At 40.6% G+C, this 24,656-nt stretch overlaps 1 protein-coding gene across 3 annotated transcripts; it reads left to right on the top strand.

Moving 5' to 3' along the window:
* The first annotated feature begins 1,160 nt into the window (after positions 1-1,160).
* On the top strand, positions 1,161-21,409 carry LOC125008668 (centrosome and spindle pole-associated protein 1-like). Of its 3 annotated transcripts, none has more exons than XM_047586001.1 (28): positions 1,161-1,282; positions 2,429-2,555; positions 3,990-4,062; positions 4,260-4,363; positions 5,250-5,315; positions 6,425-6,717; positions 6,848-6,948; positions 8,248-8,338; positions 8,490-8,547; positions 8,972-9,246; positions 9,456-9,574; positions 9,669-9,798; positions 10,018-10,129; positions 11,667-11,814; positions 12,022-12,198; positions 12,557-12,669; positions 13,725-13,874; positions 14,034-14,177; positions 14,952-15,065; positions 15,232-15,298; positions 15,442-15,568; positions 17,302-17,441; positions 17,530-17,658; positions 17,835-17,875; positions 17,973-18,033; positions 19,947-20,056; positions 20,181-20,340; positions 21,042-21,409. In XM_047586001.1, the coding sequence occupies exons 2-28, from the start codon at positions 2,451-2,453 to the stop codon at positions 21,212-21,214; spliced, it is 3,381 nt and encodes a 1,126-aa protein (XP_047441957.1). In that variant the 5' UTR covers positions 1,161-1,282; positions 2,429-2,450; the 3' UTR covers positions 21,215-21,409. The 3 variants fall into 3 exon arrangements, with proteins under 3 accessions (XP_047441957.1, XP_047441958.1, XP_047441956.1); XM_047586002.1 differs by having other exon boundaries at positions 8,242-8,338; positions 12,022-12,150; XM_047586000.1 differs by having other exon boundaries at positions 8,242-8,338.
* The last annotated feature ends 3,247 nt before the right edge of the window (positions 21,410-24,656 follow it).

The following is a 24,656-nucleotide window of genomic DNA, read 5'->3' as shown; positions in this document are numbered from 1 at the left end:
CTATTTTATATATATATGTATGTATGTATATATATATATATATATATATATAATGCAGCTGATTTGCAAATTCAACTGAGTAGTCTTCACATCTTTTCATGGTTGAGTTTTCTATCAAGTCGAAAAGTCAATCAGTATTGATTAGTGCTCTTCTACAGTTTAAACTATGCCTCTTAGTCTTAGCATAATTTTTTAAAGAGGTTATTTCATCAAACCGAAATCTACTCATATTCTTCATGAAACATATTTCTACTTCTAATGTGGAGTGTATTCCAATACCGGGTTATTTAAATTAGAACTAACTAACTGACTGACACTCAGTAATGTGGGCAGATAAATTGAGTTTCATTGGCTGGTTACACCTACCAGTTTGTGAACCAAGCACATAAATCCATACATGCATTTGGATAAGTAGACATACAGAATACCACATACTATACACCTACGGGTAATGTGAATACATGCAAAGTCAACAGCTTTAGAGCAGGGGTGTCAAACTCATTTTAGTTTGGGGTTCACATACAGCCCAATTTGAACTCGTGTGGGCTGAACCAGTAACATAACAGAGCAATAACCTACAAGTAATGACAACTCTAGACTTTTTCCATTAGTTCTAGTGCAAAGAAGAACAAATAATTTAAGAGAATGTTTACATTTAATAAATTGTTCTATAAAACAAGTGCAATTTGGATCTGTCTCTGATTAAAACAGTGGACAAATTAGGAATAGCAGTTATTTTCATCGAAAAATTAGTCTTCTATGTAATTTCTCACACTTTGCAAATACATGTTGTGGGCCAGATTAGAGCCTCCAGTGGGGCCGCTTTTGGCCCTTGGGCCGTATGTTTGACACCTGCAGCTTAGAGGGTAAATCAATAACAACAGTAGTTTATGTGAACAGATGAATAGACTGGTATAAATCCAATAAAAAACATGCATTGTAAGATTCCCTAATCTACTTTTGCACAGAGAATTACAAACTTGCACCTCAAGATGCAACATATCAAATTAAGCCACTAGTATTGTTATATCTTTATTTATTTTTTTCGTTTACCATCGTTTGCTGTAAGGTTAAACAAAGTCCCTAATCTAAAACTAATAAACACCAAAGTGACAAGCTGCTTTATCTCTACGCCGTGTTTTAATTTGACACTTGAAACCGGAAGTACTAAAAAACGTCGCCAGTCGCGAGCTGAAAGAAAACGACCAAATGCACCGCCAACATTTTCAAGCTAACAAACATTGCTCTGTCCAGTAAAGCCGCGTTCAAACACCTCTCAAAGGTAAGTCGTGTTTCATTTGAACCACAGCACCACCGGGTTATAACAGAAAGATATATATCAGGGAAGCTATCTTGACATTAGTCAAGAATAGCTTTGTTTTTGTGTCTTTTTTACTAGCTTCACTTTGGGTTTGCTTTCCTTTTAGTCGAAGCTAACGCGCCGGGAAACGTAAGCCGTAGCCAACTACACAAACAAACGCCGCCGCGTGCAGTGTAATAAAATTAGGAGAAGTTGTGATACTACTGAAATACAGTTTTAATGCGCCTTAGTTGAGGCTTAGTTAAGCGGGTTAACGTTATCTGTTGGGAATGTGACGCTGGGGTTCGGACCGCGGTTGCCTGACAACGGACATTTAAAGAGACAGTACCTCGTTAACCCGCTCGAACCGACCGATACCAGGTAGTGATGTTCGATACCACCAATGTGATTGATTGATTGAACATTTATTTGGAACATGTTAAAGGAGTAAGTAAACAAACAAGGAAAACCAAATCTAGGTATATACATGCATACATGTGCATACACACACAATGCATAACAAAAAACAAAACAAACAAAATCATGCACTTGGCAGTTTTGAGTTTACATGCCCGAAAAGGAGTGGCCTGAAGTTTAAAAACTTATTTAATCCCACTCCTTCTCCAAAAAATAATGAATTTAATTAGTTGTCCAGGTTCCTTTTCAACAATTGCACATTGTTTATTTAGCATGAGTTTTTTTGTGTGTTGCACTGCAGCACTGCCCTCTTGTCGGAGACAAATCTCTCCTACTGGGGACAAATAAAGAAACCTTGAACTTCATGAAAAATTTATTTCTATACAGCTTTTTACAGTATCACCCCACAAACCGTGACGCAGACGTTTTTCTTTGATTGTACGTACCCTGCTGATTTTGAAATTAAGCTATAATTTCCGTATCTTTCAGTGAACGTCTTATGAATGTTTAGGCTCTGAGCAATATCTCTGCAGTTTGAAAGTCTACCACATCTGCAATTTATCTTTCCCATCTGATACTGAGTAAAGTTCGATACGGTTACTTTGTCTGAATGCACCTGATTTATTTATGTGTCTGGTGAGTCTAAAAAAAAAAAAAAAGTAGTGTATCTCAAACCATAGCTTCACAAAGAATGGCCTTTTGTGTTGTCAGCTGGGTTGTGTAACTTTCCCAAATGGAGATGGATGAGGAGCTGGACAACTTCCTCAGGGAACGCAAGGCAAGAGTGGCCGAGGACAAAGCCATTTTACAACAAGACCCTCCATATATGGAAATAAAGGTACGTTTGAGTGACTGTGGTAGGTTTTTATATATTTAATGTAGGTTTCCACTGCTGTACTGACTATAGTCAGATATATGAGCTGCTGAAGAAGAGGGACGCCTTCAAGCTCAATCCACTCCTGTTGTGTCTTGAAGACATTAAAACCTGGAACTTTAACCTTTTAACGTTCTGCTGGGCTTTTTCAGTAGTCGCTTTTTGAACCAAACACAACTCTGTACACGAATTGTGCTACATTGAGTAGATGCTGCATGCAATGTTTAATTTTCTTCTGATTATATTGGTAAAAGTCATCGTAGGATTCAAGCAACAAACCCAACAACCCCTTGATTACTGAAGAACAATATCACTTTGGCTTTTGTGATAGAAACTTCAGAGTCTTGGCTTTCAAAATAAACCAAGACCATGCATGAGCTCCAAAATGTTCATGAACACCATTCAATTTACTTTGGGTATGTCCTAAATAGGTGTGTTTTTGTTTTGTTTTGTTTTTTGCAAAAAGGCTGGAATGATAAAAGGTTAATGAAAATAAAAGTGAAGCCCTTTCATGCACATCAGCACTTTAAGACAGTAATCCTGGATTACTGTAACACTTTATTTTGGGTCAGCCAGTCCTCACTCACTCATCTCAAGTTGGTTCAGGATGCAGCAGCTCATCTCTTAGCTGGAACATGTAAGAGGGAGCACATGGCCTCCCTCCACTGGCTGCCTGTGCATTTTAGAGTCCATTTTAAGATTCTTTTATTTGCTTATAAATCTTTAAATGGCCTCACCCCGCCTTACCCCTCTGAGCTTCTCCGTACTTACACTCCCGCTCGGTGTCTCAGGTCAGGTCCGTTTATAGAACGAAATTATGGAACGATCTACCACTGCACATCAGACCGGCACAATCACCGGCCACTTGTCTTAAAACCGCTTTTTATTCCTTGGCTTTCAACTGTGTAATCAGAGACAGAGTCCTTGAGGATGTGCTTGTACATAAGATAAGATATTTTGCTTTCATTCATCCCACAGTGGGGAAATGTGCCGTGTTTATAGGATTTGTTTTACAGACAGTGCACACAAGAGATGCAAATCTAATCATTGAATAAATACAGAAAATAAATCCATAATAATAGAAGATCAAACACATCAGTAGTCATATGTATGTAGTCGACTGGGAGCAGGTGTGGTTATGCCTGCGGTAACTCTCCGTCCAGTCCAGTTTTTTGTTCAGGTGAACACCCAGGTACTTATAAGAGTCTGCTATCGCTATGTCCATTCCCTGGATGTTCACCATTGTGTGGTATGAGTTCGTCCCTGCAGAAATGAAGATGACACTTCAGTTTCTGTGGACGCATTGCTGATGTGGATCACATCCCTCAAATGTCCAACTGAAAAGTAATATTCCATATTTATTTAGATGCTTGATATTTCACTGTTTTCAAATCTCAGGCAAAACCCTACAGAGCTTATGGGTCCACGGTGAAGGAGAACATCCCTCCCAAGTCTACAGCACAAGGAAAAGGTACAGAACATGAAAACACGTCCATTTGAATTCATATTTCTACTAAAGATAATTCTGTTTTATAAAAACCAAGTCTGTCATTAATAAAATAGCTGTTTTTAGGGTTGGTATTTCCGAACGGTGTCGGTTGTCTCGTTTTGGCATGAAATTCTTCACCTCATGTCTCTTTTTAAATATTGATGTGTGTGTTTTGTCAGAGGACAGTTGCAGTGTGGGCCTCCCTCTCGGCGTGGAGTACGAGAGGAAGAAGCAGCGGCTGCAGCATGAGCTCCGTATGGACTACAGGCGCTACATGGCTCAGGTGACTGTCACAACATACTTGTTTTCTTATGTGTGGAGCAAATGAGCTTGGAGGTCAGTTCAGGCTTCATTCTGTCTGCTAATGTTTATTTCTTTTTTTTTTTTTTTTTACATAAAACTTGTGCCCTAAGCCTTACGATAGATAGATATGACCTGTTTCAGGTCCACATGTTGAATATAATGGGAGCTTTGAAGTTCTTATGTGAAACACTGTCAGGAACTGTAACGCTGGGCCAGATCCCGTGAAATCCAGATTGAACAGGTCATATCTTTGGCACTTTTTGTGCCATTTCAAAGACGCAATTTAATGAAAGCAGCTTTTTTTTTCATAGTAATTTACTGCCGCATCTTGTACAGTCTGTTGCAATTACCGGATATTTGACTTCAAGGTAAAGCGATTTTTTTTATCTATAGTTAATGTGAAATAAAGAAACAAAACATAACCTCAGTTTTTGTTGTGAAATTTGTGTATATTGTGAAAGACAGTGTAGACAAATAAGCAAAGTTGAGATGTCGCTGAACTATTCATCTGTCTTAGACGGATGAAACCATTAAATCAATCATTAATGTGTATGTGAACATCGGGAAAAGTGGAGCTGATTTAAATACCACCAGGTCATTGGTAATTTCTTACCCGGGATAAATATATGTATATAAATACCGAAAATAAAAATATTATCATACATTATAATTCACAAAGTAATTTAAACTGTCTCTGACACAGTGGAGTGAGACGGAAAGTAGCAGAAACATAACAACGGAACATGAATTTGAGTAAAACACAGAGTTTGTTTATCCCGTGTGAATGCACCACATGAAACACAGACATAGGGGCTTAAGTCACACTTGTGAAATCATAATTACATTTTCAAACTTTTGTGTTGCAGAAGAAACACTTGGACTACCTAGAGCCTGGACCTTTAAGCCATCTTGATAACAGGAAGTCTGTTAAGGTAAATCCAACTTTAATGATTCCAGATGATTTGAATAGTAGATTTTTGACCTTAAAATACCCTTAAAAAGTCTTAAATATGAGCACATTTTCTATTGTATGTCTTAAATTTAGTTGAGTTACGTCCATTTATTACCACTTAATCTGCACTATGAACAACTCTGGCCCCGGCTGGTTATGTTTCTGTTCATCATCAGTGGAGCCCACCCCAGCGATGTCCTGAGTTGATAGTTGTATGACAATTAATTTTGTTATTTTGTAAGTAATTCCGGGTCTCTGAGTTTCCTTATTTTTCGTACTTTGTGTAATTTTAAATTAAGCCCATAATGGTCTTGAAAAGCTCCTAAAACGTCTTAAATTTCACTGGTTTTACCACGAAACTTTTAATCAAGGAAAATAACGACAGATTCCTTCTGGATGGCAGAACTAATAGACAGACAGACTGTTTAAGGTAAACTTACTACGAAGGTCTGCTGTGACGTGTGTCTGCCATTTGAACTCCATGTTAAGTCTACAGCCAATGGCCAGAACGGCACTTATGTTCTGTGTCTGCGTGACAGGAAATAGCACTTCATACCAATCTGTATTCATCATTCAAGAGGGGAAACCAAAAATTAGCCGGGGGATTAGGCAGCAAGAAATATCTACAAACTGTTCTCTCCTCACCAGCAGCATCGTGTTATCATAAAAATATTTACTGATCGTGTGATTGTGAAGTATTTGTATATTTAAATGTTCAGATAAGATGGAATTCGACAAGTGTTTGCCATTTATACTTAGTCTTTTTGTTTACTTTAATTTCTCTGTTCGTGTAACTGGTTCTCGAGGCCAATCAAAACAATCTCTTTCATGGATGCTGCAATTCAACATTATGGATAATCAGCTTAAATATTTATCTAATCTCAACAGATAAATGGTTCAGATTGTCAGGAAACAGTAATCATGTTGAAATACTGATTGAAAGTAATGCTGGTTAAAGTAATAGCACTACACATGAATAATAGCTTTAGTGTTTTGTATCCTCTCGATTTTCATGTTTAGCCAGATGGGCAATTTAGTTTTTTTTTTAATACTGTGACTTCATTTCTATCATATATCCTCTATCGACAGCCACTTGAGGACCAGACGGATGTTTTTCCCAGACAACCTCGGCAGAAAGACGCTGCTACTCTAACAGAAGGCTGGAACAGGGCTCTGGTTAAGTCCCCCAGCCCCGAGGAGGACGAGGGCCAGTCCTCGGTGCTTCCGAGGCATCGCGAGAGGCTGGGGATTCAAGTGGACCATGAGTCCGGGGAGGAGGAATACTTCAAAGATGATCTGCAGCTGATGGAAGGCAGGAGGCACAGACATATTGAGGGCAGTTATGACAAGAGGAGATCCACGAGGACTGCCAGCAGCAGCAGGTAGCTAGGGAACTTTGTGTTTGTTTTGTTTTATGTGTTTGTGATAAAAGCCTGATTTAGTTTTTTTTTTTTTTTGTCTGTTTGCCTCCTTGTGGTCTGTATTTCACTGTGTTTTATGTGACTTTTTCAGGGACAAGAGGGAGACTCCTGTCGGTGTTGCCAGAGAAGGAAGGAGATTAAGAGCAGTGACCAAACAGGAGGATGCTGAGTTTGCTACTGGCCTTATAATAGGTAAAAGGACCCTGGATGCAGTTTGTGTTAAAAACCAGAACAACAACATTTAATCAGTATCAGACTAAAAGGTTTGGTCTCATTGGAGAAGTTGCTTTGCTTATAACACAATTAAAGGAAGAGAATCTGTTCTAAAGCGTAATAATAAATGTTCATAGAGCGAAGAAAAAGAGTTGAATTAAAATCTCATGTAGACGGCACTGGGAGTCTGAACATTACATTAACAGCCTGGGTATTATTGTGTGGGTCATTGATTCTTAATTAGGGGTCTGCGGACCCCTAGTGATCCGTGGTGTAATTGCAAGTCCATGAAAATAAAATATCCTTTAAAAAGATCATATGACATTTATAGAAATATTTTTTTTTACTCGAAAGTGACTGAGACCTTTATTTACCTAAACTACAATGGGACTTTTTTCCCCTCTAATTACATCTGTTTCACCAGAGTAACTCTCTACGTTATTAAGAGATCTTGCTCTCGGTTGTATTGTTCAAAGTTACTGCATGACAGTGTTAATACAAACTTAACGCAATCTGCATCCATTTCACATTATGAGGCCCCTACTTTTTCAATGCGCATCCACCATTCATTTCTTATTAATTCACTTATTGTGAAACTCATGAACGTGCATGTTCAGGTTAGCACTTGAAATTAAGCGAAGCTGATTTTTGATCTGTCCTGGAGGGTGGGGGCCCAAAACGGTTGAGAACCACTGGTGTACGTTACCAGAAAACGTTGTTCCACCAGAACAGTTCTGGCCTATTTGGGTATTGGTATTAACCTTTAGGGGAGTCGTACGGTGTCTGGTACTGGGTCCTCGCCTGGGAATCCTTTAAATTTTGTAGGGTGGGACCAAAGTCTGTTCAACCCTGAATATCTCTCTAGATAAATATAGTACCGTATATAGTTTAGTTTATTTCACATCACCATTTACATGATGTACATTTTTGTCATGTTATTCAAAGATTCCTTTAAATGTGTGAAATGAAGCTATTTAAAACTTTTAATAGACGGCCCGGCTTCCCACAAATAACACAAGATATTGGCCAAATATCAACGTACATATAACAGTATACATTAACAGATCTAATATAATCAGCAAGTTAAACATACATGGATAGGAGTTTTTAGTGTCTTCTTGCAGATGGAGACCGAACGTTGCTTTTTTCATTCATCATCATTTAATTTCTCTCAGGTTTTCCTACAGAACATTGTACTGTAACAGGTATTGACTTCAGTGGTTGTTACGTTGTGTTGGTATGTTCATAGTCTCTGTAATCGTCGTCTTTAAGGAGCAGCTGATACAGAGGAGGCCCTTAAGAAGAGGAAGGAGCACTACAGGCAGGAGTTACAAGAACAGATAGCAGAACAGCTACGCAACAAAAAGAGGTACTCAGTGATCCTTGTCTTCACATGTCCACGTTAATATTTTAACTTTTTGGAGGTTAAAGTAACAATGGCTGCAACAATAGCCAACGTGTATGCTCTTTTTGTCAAAATTCGGCAATAAATGCTGTATGTGCATCTTTGTTTGTTGCAGGGAAAAAGACTTGGAGTTGAAAGTTGCAGCAACGGGAGCAAATGACCCTGAGAAACAGGTCAGCTGTCTTCTATTGTCTTTTATTTCTGACTCTACTCAGCCAGCCTCAAAAACATGGGTCCTCCCATAGGAGCAGGGCTCTCCTCAAGGTTGCCTTAGTGGGTCTGGGGGTTCTAACATCTGGGTTCTGTAAAGCATAATGAGACAATTTGGATTGATGCTGCATAAATGCTTATGAATATGATACTGTGTAGATACTAATTTGTGATTGTAGTGAGTTGTGATTGTGAGGTGTCACACTCTGTATTGCACTTACTTGTAAAGCGCTTTGGTCTTTTAAATGTGCTATATTAATAAATTGGTATGGTATGATATAAATGAAACTGAATTGAACTGAATGACACCCAACCTTCACAGAGTCCAGGTGAAGAGTCTTAAAAGTATATTTATTTAGTTTTTTTCCATTTTGTCTCACAACATAGCCGGACCGAATCAGGCAGTTTGGACTGAGCAGGAGAAAAGATCCTCACATTTTGGAGCCTTTAGCAACGGGAGAGAGTAGCTCGTCATCTAGAGCTCTGCCCAGTAACGAGAAGATGAGTGCCAGAGAAAGAGACGTGCCTCCCCCTGAGCAACCCCACGTGGCCTTCCAGTCCCCTCTGCTGGAGTACAGCTCCGCCCTGGGCCTAGCAGGAGGTGGGCTGTCCCCCAACCAGCCTCCTGTCCCGTCCTTCCCCAGTGCCATGGACATTCACAGGTATTCCCTAAATGTGAACCTTGTTATTTTACCTGCTGTAAAAAAGTAAAGTAGCTTCAATATGTATTGAACGCCTGCATCTTCTCATACATCTGATGCACAAAGTGTTGGATTCCTGGTTCAGTTATTTATAATATAACATTATGGATCACACGCTTGTGTCTCTTGTGAACTTGGAATTAATAAAGTATCTATCTGTTTATCTGCAGAAATCCATTGTTTCCTCCTCACCCTCCTTCTTCACTAAGTGAAGCATACAGATCCCCGTACGGAGAACCTCACCACTACTACGGCAACAGAAACCAGCTGGAGCCAAACATGGCCTTCTGTAAGTGTCTCTTTTATTTAAGAGGCTTATATATCAATTATGCTACATTCTGCATCTTAATTGCAATTTTGTGTTTGTTTCTTCTGCTGGTCAGATGGTCATGGTGCTGGTCTCCCCATGTCTTACTGGAATGTACCACCGGGGGGAGCTGTTCCCAGCCAGTTTGGTAATCACAGCCCTCACAGCCACCACAGTGGAAGCAGCTTTCCTGAGCCTCCAATACAGTAAATCACTTCTCTGCACTTTTACTTTGGTTTGGAAAACCCTTCAGGGTTGAGGTTGTATCTGTCTGGGCTAGGGATTAGGAGAAGTAAACTTTTAATGTACTGTAAGAGGACATAGCAGAAGTGTTTGAGATGCAGTAAGATGTGGTAAAACATTGTTAAAAACACTCAAGCAGAAATCCTGAGGTCAACAATGTGGTTTTACATTTGTTCTTGCAGACCCCGCAATGAGAACGCCTCTGTGGACTCACAGGTCAGAGGCTTCGTTTTAGAGAAACCTAGATTGACCAGGCAACGGATTCTGAGTTACAGAGAGGCTCTTCAGCAACAGGTAGGTTAAACAAAGTTTTAAAAGCCCTTTCCTTGATTTGTTTAACAAGTAATCAGTTTCTCCTACACTAACGTATCCTACAAGTATATATACTGTTCAGTCGTTGCACTGTTCATTTTTGCTCTACACATTACCAGGTGTGTGTTATTTATTTATTTATTTTCTGTATATATTTATTCCAGTTTGTTACTAATTTTTTTAACTGAGCTTTTCCACTCCAGTCTTATGTCATTGTTGCCTGCTCTGTGTGTCCTTAGTTCCCCTCTGGGGACTAATATCTTTTCTGAATCTGAACTATATGAGGTGGAGTCGGCTAAAATGGGCCATCATAGGACCGGGCAAAATACGTGTCATGGCACTTAACATTTTATTGTGGTAATGTTTCTTTGACACAAGTTGACGTGTAATAATAGTTGTAATGGATCTGGGGTTGTTAACATGTAGGAGGTTGAGTTAAACACAACACAGCCTTTAATTAAGCAAGAAACATAATGTGTATGAACAATCTACTGCACAGAAAAAGTAAAACATTTAAAAAAAAAAAAAAAAAAAAAAATGGACTTGGATTTTTATGATTAAAAGTAACTTTCCAAAGTCATTTAAGTTTTTACAAAAAGAAAGAAACAGAATTTTTTTGGGTTATGTAAAGGCCAATTATTTCTCGATCTTCTGGGGAACTTGAAAAGAAACAGGTTCCATCACATCTTTGGCTGGAAACGTCATCACTAGAGTAGAAGATAAAATGGTTGCAGATAACATTTAACTTTTCACTGCATCCTAGTCTGAGACATGTTGGCAGGAGACTTCCAGGAGAGGGAGCAGCGAGCTTTACTACAAGGTAAAAATAGATCTAGCTAAGAATTACAGTTCAGGCTGAGCTCCATCCCTAGATCCTCATACAGTTGCTGCTGTAGAAGCGTTTGCCAGATCTTCCCCCACGTCCACCTCAATCCCATCAAGTTCCTTTTTTCCCCTCTAAGCAACACAAGGTCTCTCCTGTTAGATCCCTCGCTGCTATACTTGGCTTTTCTTGTCCTGTTTGTGATGTACTTCCAATTGATAAAAGTCTAGAGAGACGTGCAACAAGATCAGCATAACCAAACAGGATTTGGTGTTGTGATTGTGCTTTGCTTGAACGGTTTTTAGTGTTTTTTTGGATTGTTTTTGTGCATCCACACCAAGAGCAGATTGTTTATCTGAACTCAAGGATAATTCATTCATTTGAACGTTTTTGCTTGTAATCAGGAAAACATTTCACACACCTCCCTTTTCTAGACGTTTTACGAACAGGAGGTCGTCTATCGTGGTTATTGTTGCTAATGAACTTATGGTTAGAAACTAGGGCAGGAACCAGACAAATTAAGGATAAGTATTAAGGTATTAAGCTGAAAGTAAATGCTGAGAATTGTCTACCAGGATGATATGATGCGGTGATGACGTTTTAAAACAAAAAGCCACGTACAGTCTGGTCTAATTAGTCTAATTCTAATGCACCTATCGAGCGTTTTCTAACTGGTGTTAAATAACCGTGCCACAGATCCAGGAGCAACAGGAACGGAGGCGTCTGGAGAGGGAGGAGAAGGAGCGTTACGAGGCCCAGCTGGAGGCTGACATGAAGAACCACCAGCCCTGGGGCAGAGGTGGAGGAGGAGCTCCGCTGAGGGACAGCACTGGAAATCTCATTGGTAGGTCTCAGTGCAGTGTCTGACTAGAGTGAAGTTGCTCCGTCATTATATATATTTTTTAGTTTAAGCTAAAGCTAATTTGCTGAACCTAGCCAGTGATCAGGATGTTAAGTGTAGCACATCCTGACTGATAAATGAGGAGAATGATGGAAATACTACTAATAATAATACTAACCCCAATATTAAATCATCTTTCCTGTCGCCCAGCTGACCTCAACCAGATGCACAAGCTGAATGAGGAGGCCTACAGCAACCCAGAGCAGTGGCAGAGGAGAGCCACGGCTGCAGTGACGTCCCACCGGGCAGAGCTCCCTGACCCCAATGAGAGGGTCTCTGGTACTGTAGCAGAGCGCAGCATCCATGACACTAGTGACAGGCTCTCTGGTACCGTATCCGTCTTCTTGATGCGTTTATTTTTATCAGATGACGTTCACCGTCACAGTCTGCGCGTAAAAAACAGTGGAAAACATGGATACAGTTTTATTTAAAGTAATATTTTAATGGTGAGAGAACAAATGTAAGAATAACAGGAATAGAGTTTGTTAATAACAGTTTCTCTGCAGTGAAAGCTAAATACAAACTCTATGCTGAGAAATTAGCACCATCAGTGCAACATCTTCTAACATAATCATGTCCTTATCTTCTCCGCCCTAATAAAGTTTCCCCCTAGACTTGAAGGTACATGTAGAAAATAGGCTTTATTCATCCCAATTCACAACAAATCTCCTTTTGTCTTTTGTAGGATTCACCCATGTCCAGACCTCGCAGTTTGCCAGAGGCAAAGTGTTTCCCAGCCAACCCACAGAGCAACAGATCCACGAGCAGGACAGTTACAAAGCTTACCTCAAACAGCAGGTACCAGCCTAAACAGATAGGGCTACTTATACCTGCTGGGTTTCTGGCAGGCTGTCTCGTCCAGTGGAGGTTTAATGAAACTACAGTTAATCAGCACAATAGAGCAGTGTTTCCCCACCACTGTGTGCCGCAGGAAATTATCCAGTTTCACTTAACTGGTCAGAAAAGTATTATTTATTTACGGCAAATAACACTCTTTCACTAAAGGGCAGAAGGATAATTAACCTGTCTGTCTACCTGCTGCCATTCAAACAACAGAATAAGTTACAATGCTTGGAGTGAGACAGTGATGATAGCGACGGATTAATACTGGAAAAGAAAAACAGTACTCAATCCAAACTGGGTCCTGGAGAAAATTCTGACCCAGATGAACGTCCTAGTATGATGCAGAAGAAAGCAAAATAGTTGAACTCACAATGAAACAATGAAAGTTTTCTTTGCCTTGAATTTACTTTTTCTCGTGGAATCAGCTGACTCCAAACTGCTTGGTATTTGTGGGAAAAGTTGTCCAACAGAGCCAAGCAAACTTAAACACCCGTTCCTTGAAAGCAAAAACAGAATATTTTGTCCAGCTGCATGAACAGACGGGGAAACATGCAGCTTTATTGAGGGAAACCACAAAGATGAATGAGAGAGCTCTCAAAGCTACTGTAGCTACAAAGGTGCTTAACTTATCGCCAAATTAAAACAGCCACATACTGTAGCAGAGCCAATAATACTACCTGCATAGAAATAACCTGAGCTTTTCAAGCATGACCGCTGTAAAAAAAAAAAAAAAAAAAATGAGACTTAGAGCTGTTGAGGAAGATCTTTGTATGTATTTTTCTTCAGTTCCTGTGAGTATATCAGCTCTGTGTTCAACTAAACAGACCCAGATTTCAAGTAAATCCTGAGTACATTCAGAGTAGATGATCATTATTTCATTATTTATACTTTTTTTCTAATGTAAAATATGTGCAAAACTCTGCAAAGCAAATTTGATATCAAAGTTTTTATTTTTTTTTTTTTGCCCAATGTTAATGGACTTATCTTATCCAACCTGCCTTTGTTTGCAGATTGATGAAAAAATGCGTAAAAAGGCAGAGGAGAGGGAAAGAACCAGGCTGGAGGAGGAGAAAGAGGAGAAGAGGCTGGCGGAGCAGAGGGCCCGCATCCAGAGGGAGTACGAGGAGGAGCAAGAGAAGAAGAAACGAAAGGAAATGGAGGTGAGGAGCGAAACACTGAGTCAGGAGGGAGAGTGCGCTGGGGTTTAACAAGTGTATTTGATCCTTTAAATATTTGAATTCACTAGATTAGTTTGCTTGAGATGATAAATCCGACTCATCTCCCTCACGTCTGATCTGTTGCTTCTCTCTCTCTCTCAGCAAAAAGCCAAGAATGAAGAGCTGATTCAGCTGGCTGAACAGAGGAAGAGGGAAGCTGAGAGGAAGAAGAAGGAACTGGAGGAGAAGGAGAATGCAGCACTGAGGAGACAGTATGAGAGAGAGAGGCAGGCTCGGGTGGAGGAGGTCAGCTCACAGATCTTTATTTATTTTTTTGTTAAAATGATCGTTTTGCAAAGTTGAAAGTTCTGCACACGTGAGGAGAAGTGAAAACCTTGTCAGTTTGTCCGTGTTGATAATTTAAAACCACCGCAGTCTGTTAACAAGGTAAACTTCCATACAGACATGAGGATGCTCGCGTGAGGCAGCTGAACCGTGAACGGCAGCAATTATGTGGCACTTTCATCCAAAGCTCTCCTCAGTTGGCTTCACTCATTCACACGCTGGTGAGAGTGAGCTGCCGCGCAAGGTGCTCGTCTCTCCACTGGGAGCAATCTGGGGACGTTTTGACAGATGGGCGGGTTGAACCTGCCAGCGCTGTGATTAGTGGAGCTCCTTCCTCCTGAGCAGCCACAGCTGCCCCCTTTAAAGACTCGCTTTGCTCTGCTTTCCGCCCGTTTGCCTGCATAGGGAAAGATGATTGAAAATGGCCAGAATGGGTGAAATCACTGATTCATTAGCTTGACCAGCCTCACCGTCCACGCTGCCATAGACTTATCACGCTCTATTGGCCGAGCAGCTGCTGATCAGGACCAGCTTGTGCCGCTAGCGCTCAGTGGATAAACAACAGTGGATCAGCCAGTACCAGTTGTGTTCCTCAGCTTGAGCAGGACGTTCAAGTGTAGCGTGTTAAACACAAACAGTGGGCAACAACCATCAGATAATGAAGCCGCATTTCATTTATTTGTTGTGTCTGAAACTGATATGTAATGTAGTAATTGGGGAACTGTGTGTTATTAGGTCCGCAGGGAGCCCTCGCCTCCCATCCCCACTCACCAGAAGAAACATGGGCGACACCAGTACACCCCCAGACCTCCGACTGTTGACAGCCAGCCCTCTACAGCCCTCCTCTCTGTGAGTCAGAGTCAGAGTACACTAACCATTTAAAAATATTTAATAACAAGTTATATTTAATGTCCCTAAAAAGTACCAGATTTCCTGGCAAGTCCTTGCCTGGATAAATAAAGGTTAATTATCTGTGTTCATAGCTTTTCATACCTTTTTGTTTTGTTTCTTTAAGGAACGCTCTCTGTCTGGTCTCCAGTCTCCTCCTGTACCTGCCCGTAGGAACCAGCTACGAGCTGCAGGTACTGTGTAAACACGCATACAGGAATTATTCTGGCTTAAAGCAAACAAGTCAAACCTGTGTTATCAACTCAGCGGGTCGTGTCTGTTGTATTATCTACTGGTTGAAGCTAATAGTAAGGTAGTGGAAACACTGTGTTTTCAGGAGACCACCGTGACGTCTTCAATGAGCTGTCAGCGTTGCGTCGGCAGCTTCGCAGTGAACAAAAACGTCTGGAGGGTCATCTGCAGCACGGCGACTGGGAGGAGTCAGACTCTCCTCTGAGTAACAGGTCAGAGCCACTGAGAGGTGCCTTTAACTTCACAGTATTTATTACAATACATGCAGCATGTGATGGAGGTATTTACACATGCACGGTCATTAATTGGGCTAATAATGGATTCAGCTGCAGATCCGACGTACTCTCTCATTTTATTCTAATGTTTCCCAACCAGGGCTACTTCTTCATTTAGCTGGAGCCGCTAACCTAAATAAAAGATGAAGACATCAGTTAAAAGTAGCAGTTTAAATAGTTCCTAATATGTAGTTTCAACAAAGGTTATGGATTTGAAAGTAATATGTTAACTTAAAGTAATGATTTAATGATGATCAGTAGAATAAAGGATAAAATAAAATGGTTGTAAGACAAATTAAATTAAAATAGCTTAAAGTGATGGACATATGGATAAACCCAACAGGTTTTTAATCGATCTGACATGGTTGGGTAGTTGTGTGTTTCACACCAAGCATTAACACATGTCTCCACAAATGTCTCCAGCTATCACACGGGCACCGTGCAACGTTGTGCAAACAGCTGCTTAACACAGTGCTCTCCATGAAGAGCCCTGAGGTAAATGAGCTGTGAAGCACACAGATTGTTATTATTTATACACCGATCAGCCACAACATTAAAACCACTAACGGGAGAAGTAAATAACATTGAACCATCTTGTGGCAATTCAGTGTTCTGCTGGGAAACGTTTGGACCTGGCGTTCATGTTGATGTTACTTAGACATGCACCACCCACCTAGACCAGACCAGACCAGACCCCCACCCCATAGCAATGACACTCCTTGATTGGAGCAACGGTTTAGGAACAACTCCAAAAACATGAAAACACCCAATCACAACTGTTTTGGAGGCACAAGGGAAACATACACAATATTAGGAGGGTGGTCATAATGTTATGATTATATCATGAATCCAAAAGCATCCATAAAAAAAAAAGTAGCAGTAGTAGTAGCCGCCTAAGAAAAATCTGCACGTCCGTGACAGACATCCTACTCAACTGTTCAACAATTTAATTTCTTTTAATTGTTAATTTATTTATCCTAAAACGCTCTCACTTGTCGAACTTTTTGCCTTTTCTCTTTATTTGTCACTATAGTTAGTGATGTACCGTAGTTATAGTATAGCTAGGGATGGGTATTGGCAACGACTTCACACTACAATACATGTCACGATATGATATGAAATTTTAAATGCTGCTTAAAATACAAGTTGTTCATATGTACATCAGATGACAATAACAATTAATTGGTCAAATTTAGTCAAAAAACAATATTAATCCAAATGATCCATTTCCAATTTAATTCCCACATTAAAAGTATGTTTTCTCTGAATAAATGACATTCATCCATTAATGTGTCCAGGACACTTTGATCCTGGGACACAATGTCCAGGGGTGACTAACAAGTGTTACCAAAAAGCCCTCTGCCATTATCCATCCCTGTATAAACACGAGCAAGCATCAGTCTGTGTAGCTCGCTATGTTCTTAGCATGTTATAATACAGTTGTTGATGTTTGTAAGGAAAAGTAGAAGGTAGAAAAAAATCACACACTAATCTTGTTTTTAAAAGAATATTGACTTATTGCTCTCCATAGATGCCAGTAGTTCCTCTAAGGACGATGGATGTTTGAGGGACTGTATCTCAGTCTACTTAACTCAAAAGATGGATGGTCATGATCTCATGGAATCCAGCTTTCTTGTGAAGTTCATTTGCGTGTCTGCTTTTTCGTCCAGACACCAGGAGCGTCCGATGGTGGACGTGTTTGACATGGCCAGGCTGCGTCTCCAGGCTCCGGTCCGACGGCCGAGCTCCAGAAACACGGAGCCCAGGAACCTGCTTCGAATCCACGACTCCCTTCAGCTCAAATACCCAGGTTTGCCTCACAGCCTCTACAACTGTATCATCCAGCAAATCCACAACATAAGACGTGACTGGTTTATTTTTTTATATTTATGAGGCAGGAGGTGAGTCGAGGCTGGGTTCCAGTGATGATCCTAAAATAGAGGAAGTAGCTGCGGGGAGTCGGAGGAGACGCGACTACAGGGATCCATATCACCAGTTCAGCAGCCAGAGGTCAACAGTCCAGGATGGTGAGAACACACTGCTCTGCTTTTATTCCTCAACTTTGTGAAAGAGAAACAGTATCATGGGAAGCTGCATTTTAATAATTAGGAACATTTATCATCAGGTGATGCACATTAATACCCATTTAATGTGTTGCTGACTTGGCAGTATAAATATTAATAGTGTTTATCTTGTTTTTCAGATTATTTTGACTTGCCTCCGCCACAGCAAAATGATTACCTGGTAAGAAAATATTGTTATGGGAACAAAATAATCCCAGAAATATTATTACGTTTAAACTACGAATGGAATTGTAAAAAGATTAATGTGTGTTTTGCAGAGAAGTGTGATCGGAGGATCCACGAGAGGTTCTCTGCTGGAGTCAGAGAGCGCTTTCATTGGTAAGACCCAGTAAAAAAACAAAAAAAAAAACAGTCATCATACCGATCAGGACGTTTTACCAGTGTTTAAGGTTAAACTTGCAAAGATACAAAACAATATACATGGGTGACATCAGGGTGTATAAAATCATATTCCATTCAAGTCTTTTATTTGCATCCTTAATAGTCAATTAAATTAAAAAAAAAAAAGTCCTTTAAGACATAATTTAATTAAGACAAGCCAAAGCAAAAACAACATTACTCCAGAAATGTCATTGGATTCATTCTGTGAATTTCCTGAATAATTTTCTTCCATTCAGTGATTGTTGAAGGTTCTTTATTCAGCCATTTTTCTTTCTTTTTTTTTTTTTTTTTGGATAGTAGTAGTATCTGCAACAAATATGTCTCCCCTCTGTTGATCCCACCTGTTTCCTAAATATATCGAAGGTAAAGTTGATCTTTGTTCTGATGATGGATGTGATTGCGTCCATCCACTGACTTTTGACTTTTTTCTGACCTGACTTTTATACCAACTATACAAAACCACTGTGAGCTACAGCGCAGACAGATTTTATTCTCTTCCAGAACATAAACGTTATTGAACTCCTGCCAGCTCAGCTTCTGACACGAGCGCTTTTTACAGACGGTGACACATAGTTCAACTTTCACAAGATTCCCTGCAGCCTGGTGACAGAAAGTTAATATTTAGATTCTTAAAAGACTTTTATGCAACTCATCCTGTGAGAGTATTGATCTGTTCTGAGGTTGTGAAGATCAAATCTCGCCAGCGTTTTGGCTTTTATTATGAATGTGAGCAGTGCTACCACAACATACAAAGTAAAACAAAGCTTTTCACCAGTCACAAAAAATAGCCTTAACGATTCATACTTTATTTACACACATACGAGGAATTTCTTCTTTGTTTTTAATCTATTCGGTTGAACACACATGGAGCATTGGGCAGCCGTAAGATAAGAAATAAATTTATTTGGGTAGGGACAGTGCACATTGACAACAACGATGTGGGAGAATCCTGTTATAAATAATAGCTGAGTTGCTAATTGTGTCCGCACAACCCTAATCAATAAATAAAATATAGATGACAGTGCACTACACAGTCAGGATAAAACAATACAATAAATGAATGAGGTAATTAAACCTCCCAAACATGGTGTGTCTGTGGGGAATCTCACAGTCTCCTCTGTCAGAAACCCTTGTGTTCATCCATCTCACAGTCCTTTTCCTGAAGAATTCTTTCAGTGTCGACATTTGTACACAAAGCAAGCAACTCTTAAAAGTCTTACAGCTATGGAAGTTTAAAAAAAGTTATCGAAGCCATGCAAAGCAAAGCACCCAGGGAGCGGAGGCTCTTCAGCCCTGGACATAATGGGAATGGAGCTAATGATCTCATGGTCTAACCGCACGTAAACAAGGAGGGAGTTGAACCTGGGGCTAATTGATCTGCAGTGGTCAGTACCTTTCACAATTAGTCAGGCTCAATGATGCACGTGGGGATAAAATAAAAACTGGTCAGCATGGTCCGATCCAAACAGATGCTGAAAAGGTCGATGGTGGTTGTGATAGTAAAGAGTCAGAACACACAGAGCATCACACTTTGTTTCGTATTGAGCTGCATAGCTACAGAAACGTTAGTGCGTCCATGCTGACTCCCCCGGCCACTGCTGAAAGAACCTATAATATAACCTATAATGATTGCCATTGTTCACTTATATGTGCTATGTTTAATTGGTGGATAATATACAGTAAACAATGTGTGAGTGAGTTCATTTTTCCTTACACTGTGCCAAATTAAAACCACTTCGACTAGAAAGGTCAAGATCTTATTGTATGATAGTCAAAGACCAGACGGTGAAGTGGCTGTGGCTGAGCTTCCTTTTTTTTGTCTTGTGTGTGTGTGTGTGTGGTGTTTTGAGACCCCCTCGGCGAAGTCTCTCCAGTGCCTCACACCCCAGAACAGGAGAAAACCCGTCAGCCGTCGGCCAGGGAGAGGAGGAGGATGGCCAAGCAGTCACATCGCCCTCAGGTGCTCTTCATGTGACCTCCATGTGTGTCTGTGCTCGGGAGGTTAAAAGCTTCAGTCTTCTATCCTGGTGTGTACGTCTCTTTAATTTAATTATTCACCTCATTGTGACCTGTGGTTGGTTCAGGACCGAGCTGCCTCCATCCAGCCCGCTGGCCACCGTGACGACTACTCCGCCCACTCAGGTAACAGGCTGCGGCGCGACGCAGAGCTCGGCGGCGGCGACTGGAGCAGCCGGACCAGGACGGACCGGCAGATGGGTCTCAGTCGTCGTGGCAACACAGCAGGTATGATTTTATATTGATTACGTTCAGCAAATCATCATATTTGGCACAATTAATTTAGGTTTTTGGAAGAAAGTATTGAAAACATCAAATACTGATCCATGTTCTAAACCTGGTGAGTTGTGTAGCATCCCACACTGTAACTGCTTTGACTGTGAGGTGCAATGTAACGATACACTCAGCTCATAATTCAATACGATTTCCAATACTGGATTAACGATACAATTTTTTTTTTTTTTTTAACAGAATAAGTTTGCGGACTAATTATGACTGAAAAGGGTTTCTTTAGTTATTTCTCAGACAAAAAAAAACACATTTCTGAGGTATTTAGATATATAAAAACTACAAATTATATGTATTTATTAATGCAGTGCATGTCCTCTGAATTTATATTTTATCTTAACAACAAAAAATAAATAAAAAAGTTATCTTTAAAACAAAATGCCACATCAAAATATCAAAATAACTAAATAAATGAACAAACTAAGACTTGCATGTTTTCCGAAGTCCTTGACAAACGATGTCGATCAAGCAAACTCAAAACTCCACTACACCCTCTGCTGTTTAAAAAGGGCGTCGCAGTTAATTTTTTATCAGCTGATTGGAATCGTCACACATATGCATCGATTTTTTAACTGTCTCACGATGCGTCCTTACGTCCCCAGTAAGACGTGTAAGTGACTTCATGACCTCCTTTCTTTTAGGGCCATTGGATCTGTCTGACGACGACTCCTCCACTCCCCAGTTCTCTCCTCACAACCTCAACCACCAGAGCTCGTTAGAAACCGTCGTCACAGACCCGTGGATGCGACCGGGAACGTCGGACACGCTGAAATGTTTGGACCGTCCGCTGAGGAGGGAGCGCTTGATAACGTAGAACTTTGGAGGTGCCTTTTGCTTTGAGTGGCTCCGTGTCTGGTTTTAAGTCCGGCTTATATGATGGATGAATGGATATGTATGAAGGCTAACTTTAATCAGTGTTTACATCTAAGAACCTCGTCCCACAGTGGGAGCGTACATTTATTATTTTATTGACTAAATTATGTTTTAAATAAATTATATTTTAAATATATGTAATGAGTTCCTGGTACTTAAAGTTCTTTGTGTGGAAACGTGCTCCCGTCCTGAGTTTGAAGCTGCACACGTGGCCGTAGATGTTTAGAGAGAGATGAGATTTTTATGAGCTTGACAGTATCTGGGGCTTCCAGCTGTGTAAAGAACAAATGTTCACAAATCCCATGGAAATCTTGTGCAGTCGGTCTCCGAGCGGTTGTTAAATTATTCAGTGTGTGTGGAGCGGCTCCAGGACTCGTCTTTAAAGACAACCTGAATCATGTTTGTTTTTGTTGTGTTTTTTTTTTTGTTTTTTTTTTTGCTCTTTGGTGAGCGCGAGGACTAATCCCTTAAAAATCATCGACAGGAGATATGTCAAACCTTTATGGCAGGTTATTTTTTATTTTATTTTATTTTTTTTCTCTACAAAGGCCTTCGGGGAGCATCCTCCACAACAACATCATCTCCCAAACCGGAACAAGCGAAAAACAACAAACTGCAGAACCTGCGACTGTTTGTCATTTGTCTTCTGGGTTTGATTTTCTGACAAAATACTGCATGAAAGCGGAGCTGTTTATCATTCTGGAAAAAATTGCAGCAGAAAAGACACAAAGCACAAAAAAAAAAGACGTGAATTGCTGCCCTAAAACAAAAATGTGCATTCAGACAGTAACAAACAAAGTGTAACATTACCAGTGTATGTGAGTCTGGTTTAGATGTAGCGATGGGCGCAGACTGGAGGAGGTTTAGTTAGAGCTCTGGAGTGGTTCATCTGTGCAGGATGTGGAAATGCACGGCCAGCAGAAAGCGATGGAGGCCGTGGTTGTGATATCCCAAAACAGAGAGCTGGTCTTTTCTGTGTGTCTGAGTGCGTCTGCCTCATCGGTTGTTGCTCATTCTGCTTTTCCAGGGTCTTCGTTTGCCATCGCCCGCTCTCATTCATAATCTCTGGCCAGTGCACACACACACACACACACACTTTTTCACGCCGTCTCTTTCCTGCCTGGACGAGCACAGTCGCCGGCTCACCCCACCTCACCCCTCCCCTCCCTCCTCCTCCCTTTCTCTCTCCGTCTGTGTGAGTGATGACCTTCTCCAGCGCTGGATAGGAAGGAGGATAGAAGCCATCTAAACTCTGCTATGCCCCCATTACTCAACCAGACACCCCAGTGTCAATACACCACACACACACACACACACACACACTCAGCATTACACTGAGTCAGGAAGGCCACAGCGGCGCAGAATGACTAGCGACTTCATCCAAAAATTGATTGTCCACGCAGAAATCCCCTCAGCTGGTTGAAACAATTTATTGCTCCAAACTAATTTTATGGTCTTTAACTTTCCAGCAGCACAACTCAAACCACAGGAGGAGACCGGGAAGCTTTTTTTGCTGCTGCCTCCCACCCGACGGGTCGCACCCAGAGCGACCGGAGCCGGCACCATGGTGGAGTGTAGCTTTTAGGCTTTTACGATCATGTAAAAGTGTCAGACATTTAGCCGTTATTAAACAAAACGGCACCTCTTTTAAATGTGAAAGACCTGTTAGCGCGTGGTGAGGGTTACTTCTCCTCTGGAGGAGGGAGCAGGAAGCCGCTGTTATAAGCTGGGAGAAGTACGACTGAACTGCAATATCCTGCACCTCTACCACATTAAGAGTCAGTTTGGATTATTTAAAAAAATAAAAAAACTGTCCCTGACGAGCCTCCATTTAGCCTCTGAGGCAAATGTCAAGAGCGTTAGAAGAGACTGGCCGTCTTTATCTCCAAACAGTTCATTACTTTCACCAGCTTCTCGCTAACTTTATGTCCAGTGTCGGACAATTACTTATCCAGGACGCCTGCTAACATTTAGACTTTGACGTTATTGATCGACAAGGAGAAATGCTTGGTCACAGTAGCTCAGTTATACTTAAAAATACATTAGAAAAACAGTGTAAGATAGGTACTAAAAGTAAAATAAAATACAATAGATTTGCACACGTACAAATTAAAAGAAACACACAGATGATGATGATGATGATAGATGAGATAAATTTTACCTCATTCTCCCCACTGTGTGTACTATTAAAACCAGCTTCACAGATTTTGCAAAGATTTTGACCTGCAAATACAAACGTTGGCCATTCAGTCTGCTTAAATTTGAAGGCGTATTCCTGTGTTAGTGTGAAGTTTATCTTGCCAGTTCATTCAGTGTTTAGCTGAGCTGCTCGTCTGCACGTGAAGCAGGTCTGCATCCCTGAACCAGGTGGTGCAGGTCACAGATGGGCTGAAACTGTACGTGGAATGAATGTGTGGATTTTTGTGTAGATGCCACTTATTTAAATAAAAATCATTTTAAATTGAAACCCTTCTTTGTGCTGCCATGGAGAAACTTGTTCTTGCTGTTTTTTTGGTCCTACACGGTAGCGTGTACAGTTGTGGGTGTCTGCTCAGGTACACAGGGCAGGAGGGGAACCTGGGAACGCTTTGGGCCCCAAGCTGCATCTCTAAGCACTTCTCCACAGCTTCCCAAGGGCAGAGAGGACTTGGGACTATTTTCTGGCAGGTGCAAAGACGCCACGCAGCACCTGAAAACCAGTCACCTGGCAGCGCGAGGTGCGTTGCTGGAATACAGCCCCAAGTCTATACCTGCAATCCCCTCCTGTTAATTCCACTGACATTAGTGATGTTCAATACCATCGATTTCTTTTCTGATCCGACGCTGAGTACAATTCAGGCTGGTATCGGCGATACCGATCCGATACTGCAAACACATCTAATGTGTCTGGTAAATCTGAGAAAAAAAAAAGTTGTGCATTTCAAATCCTAACTTCATAAAGAATACAAGACATCAGAGTAATATTTATTTATTTATTCTCTCAAACTGGAATCGATAAATGCCACGTTTGTCAATGCCCACATTTTAACATATTCATTTACCAATTAAAGTAAATTAGAATGACTGTACATAATAATAGATACTACCAGTCAAAAGTTTGGACACATCTTCTCACTGACTTCATTTAAAAACACTTTTTATTACTCATCCAACTTTCAGGAATACGTGAGTTACTAAATTTCACAAAAGGGTTTTGTAATCCTTTAAATTATGGGAGTTTAACAGTTGAAATAAGAAAAAAAGGGACGAGATGGAGACAGATTTGGGAAAAAGAGAGAATAATGTGTGTAGTTGTCACACTTGGTGTTTGATAAAGTCATTTTATAGATCATTAATGAAAAAAATGCCAAGTAACACAGCTTTAAAGTGGTGAGAAGCTCCTT

Source organism: Mugil cephalus, chromosome 5 (assembly GCF_022458985.1).
Source record: "Mugil cephalus isolate CIBA_MC_2020 chromosome 5, CIBA_Mcephalus_1.1, whole genome shotgun sequence".
In the NCBI taxonomy this organism is placed as follows: Eukaryota; Metazoa; Chordata; class Actinopteri; order Mugiliformes; family Mugilidae; genus Mugil; species Mugil cephalus.
The sequence above is the reverse complement of the archived record's forward strand: the minus strand, read 5'-3'. Positions and strand labels throughout refer to the sequence as shown.

What these genes read in the sequence shown, in the direction of transcription:
- LOC125008668 (XM_047586000.1), top strand. Translation starts at nt 2,451, where the DNA reads ATGGAGATGGATGAGGAGCTGGACAACTTCCTCAGGGAACGCAAGGCA. An exon ending in ATAACAGGAAGTCTGTTAAG is followed by an intron (nt 5,316 to 6,424) that starts GTAAATCCAACT and finishes CTCTATCGACAG; the next exon opens with CCACTTGAGGACCAGACGGA. An exon ending in TCGTCGTGGCAACACAGCAG is followed by an intron (nt 20,341 to 21,041) that starts GTATGATTTTAT and finishes CCTTTCTTTTAG; the next exon opens with GGCCATTGGATCTGTCTGAC.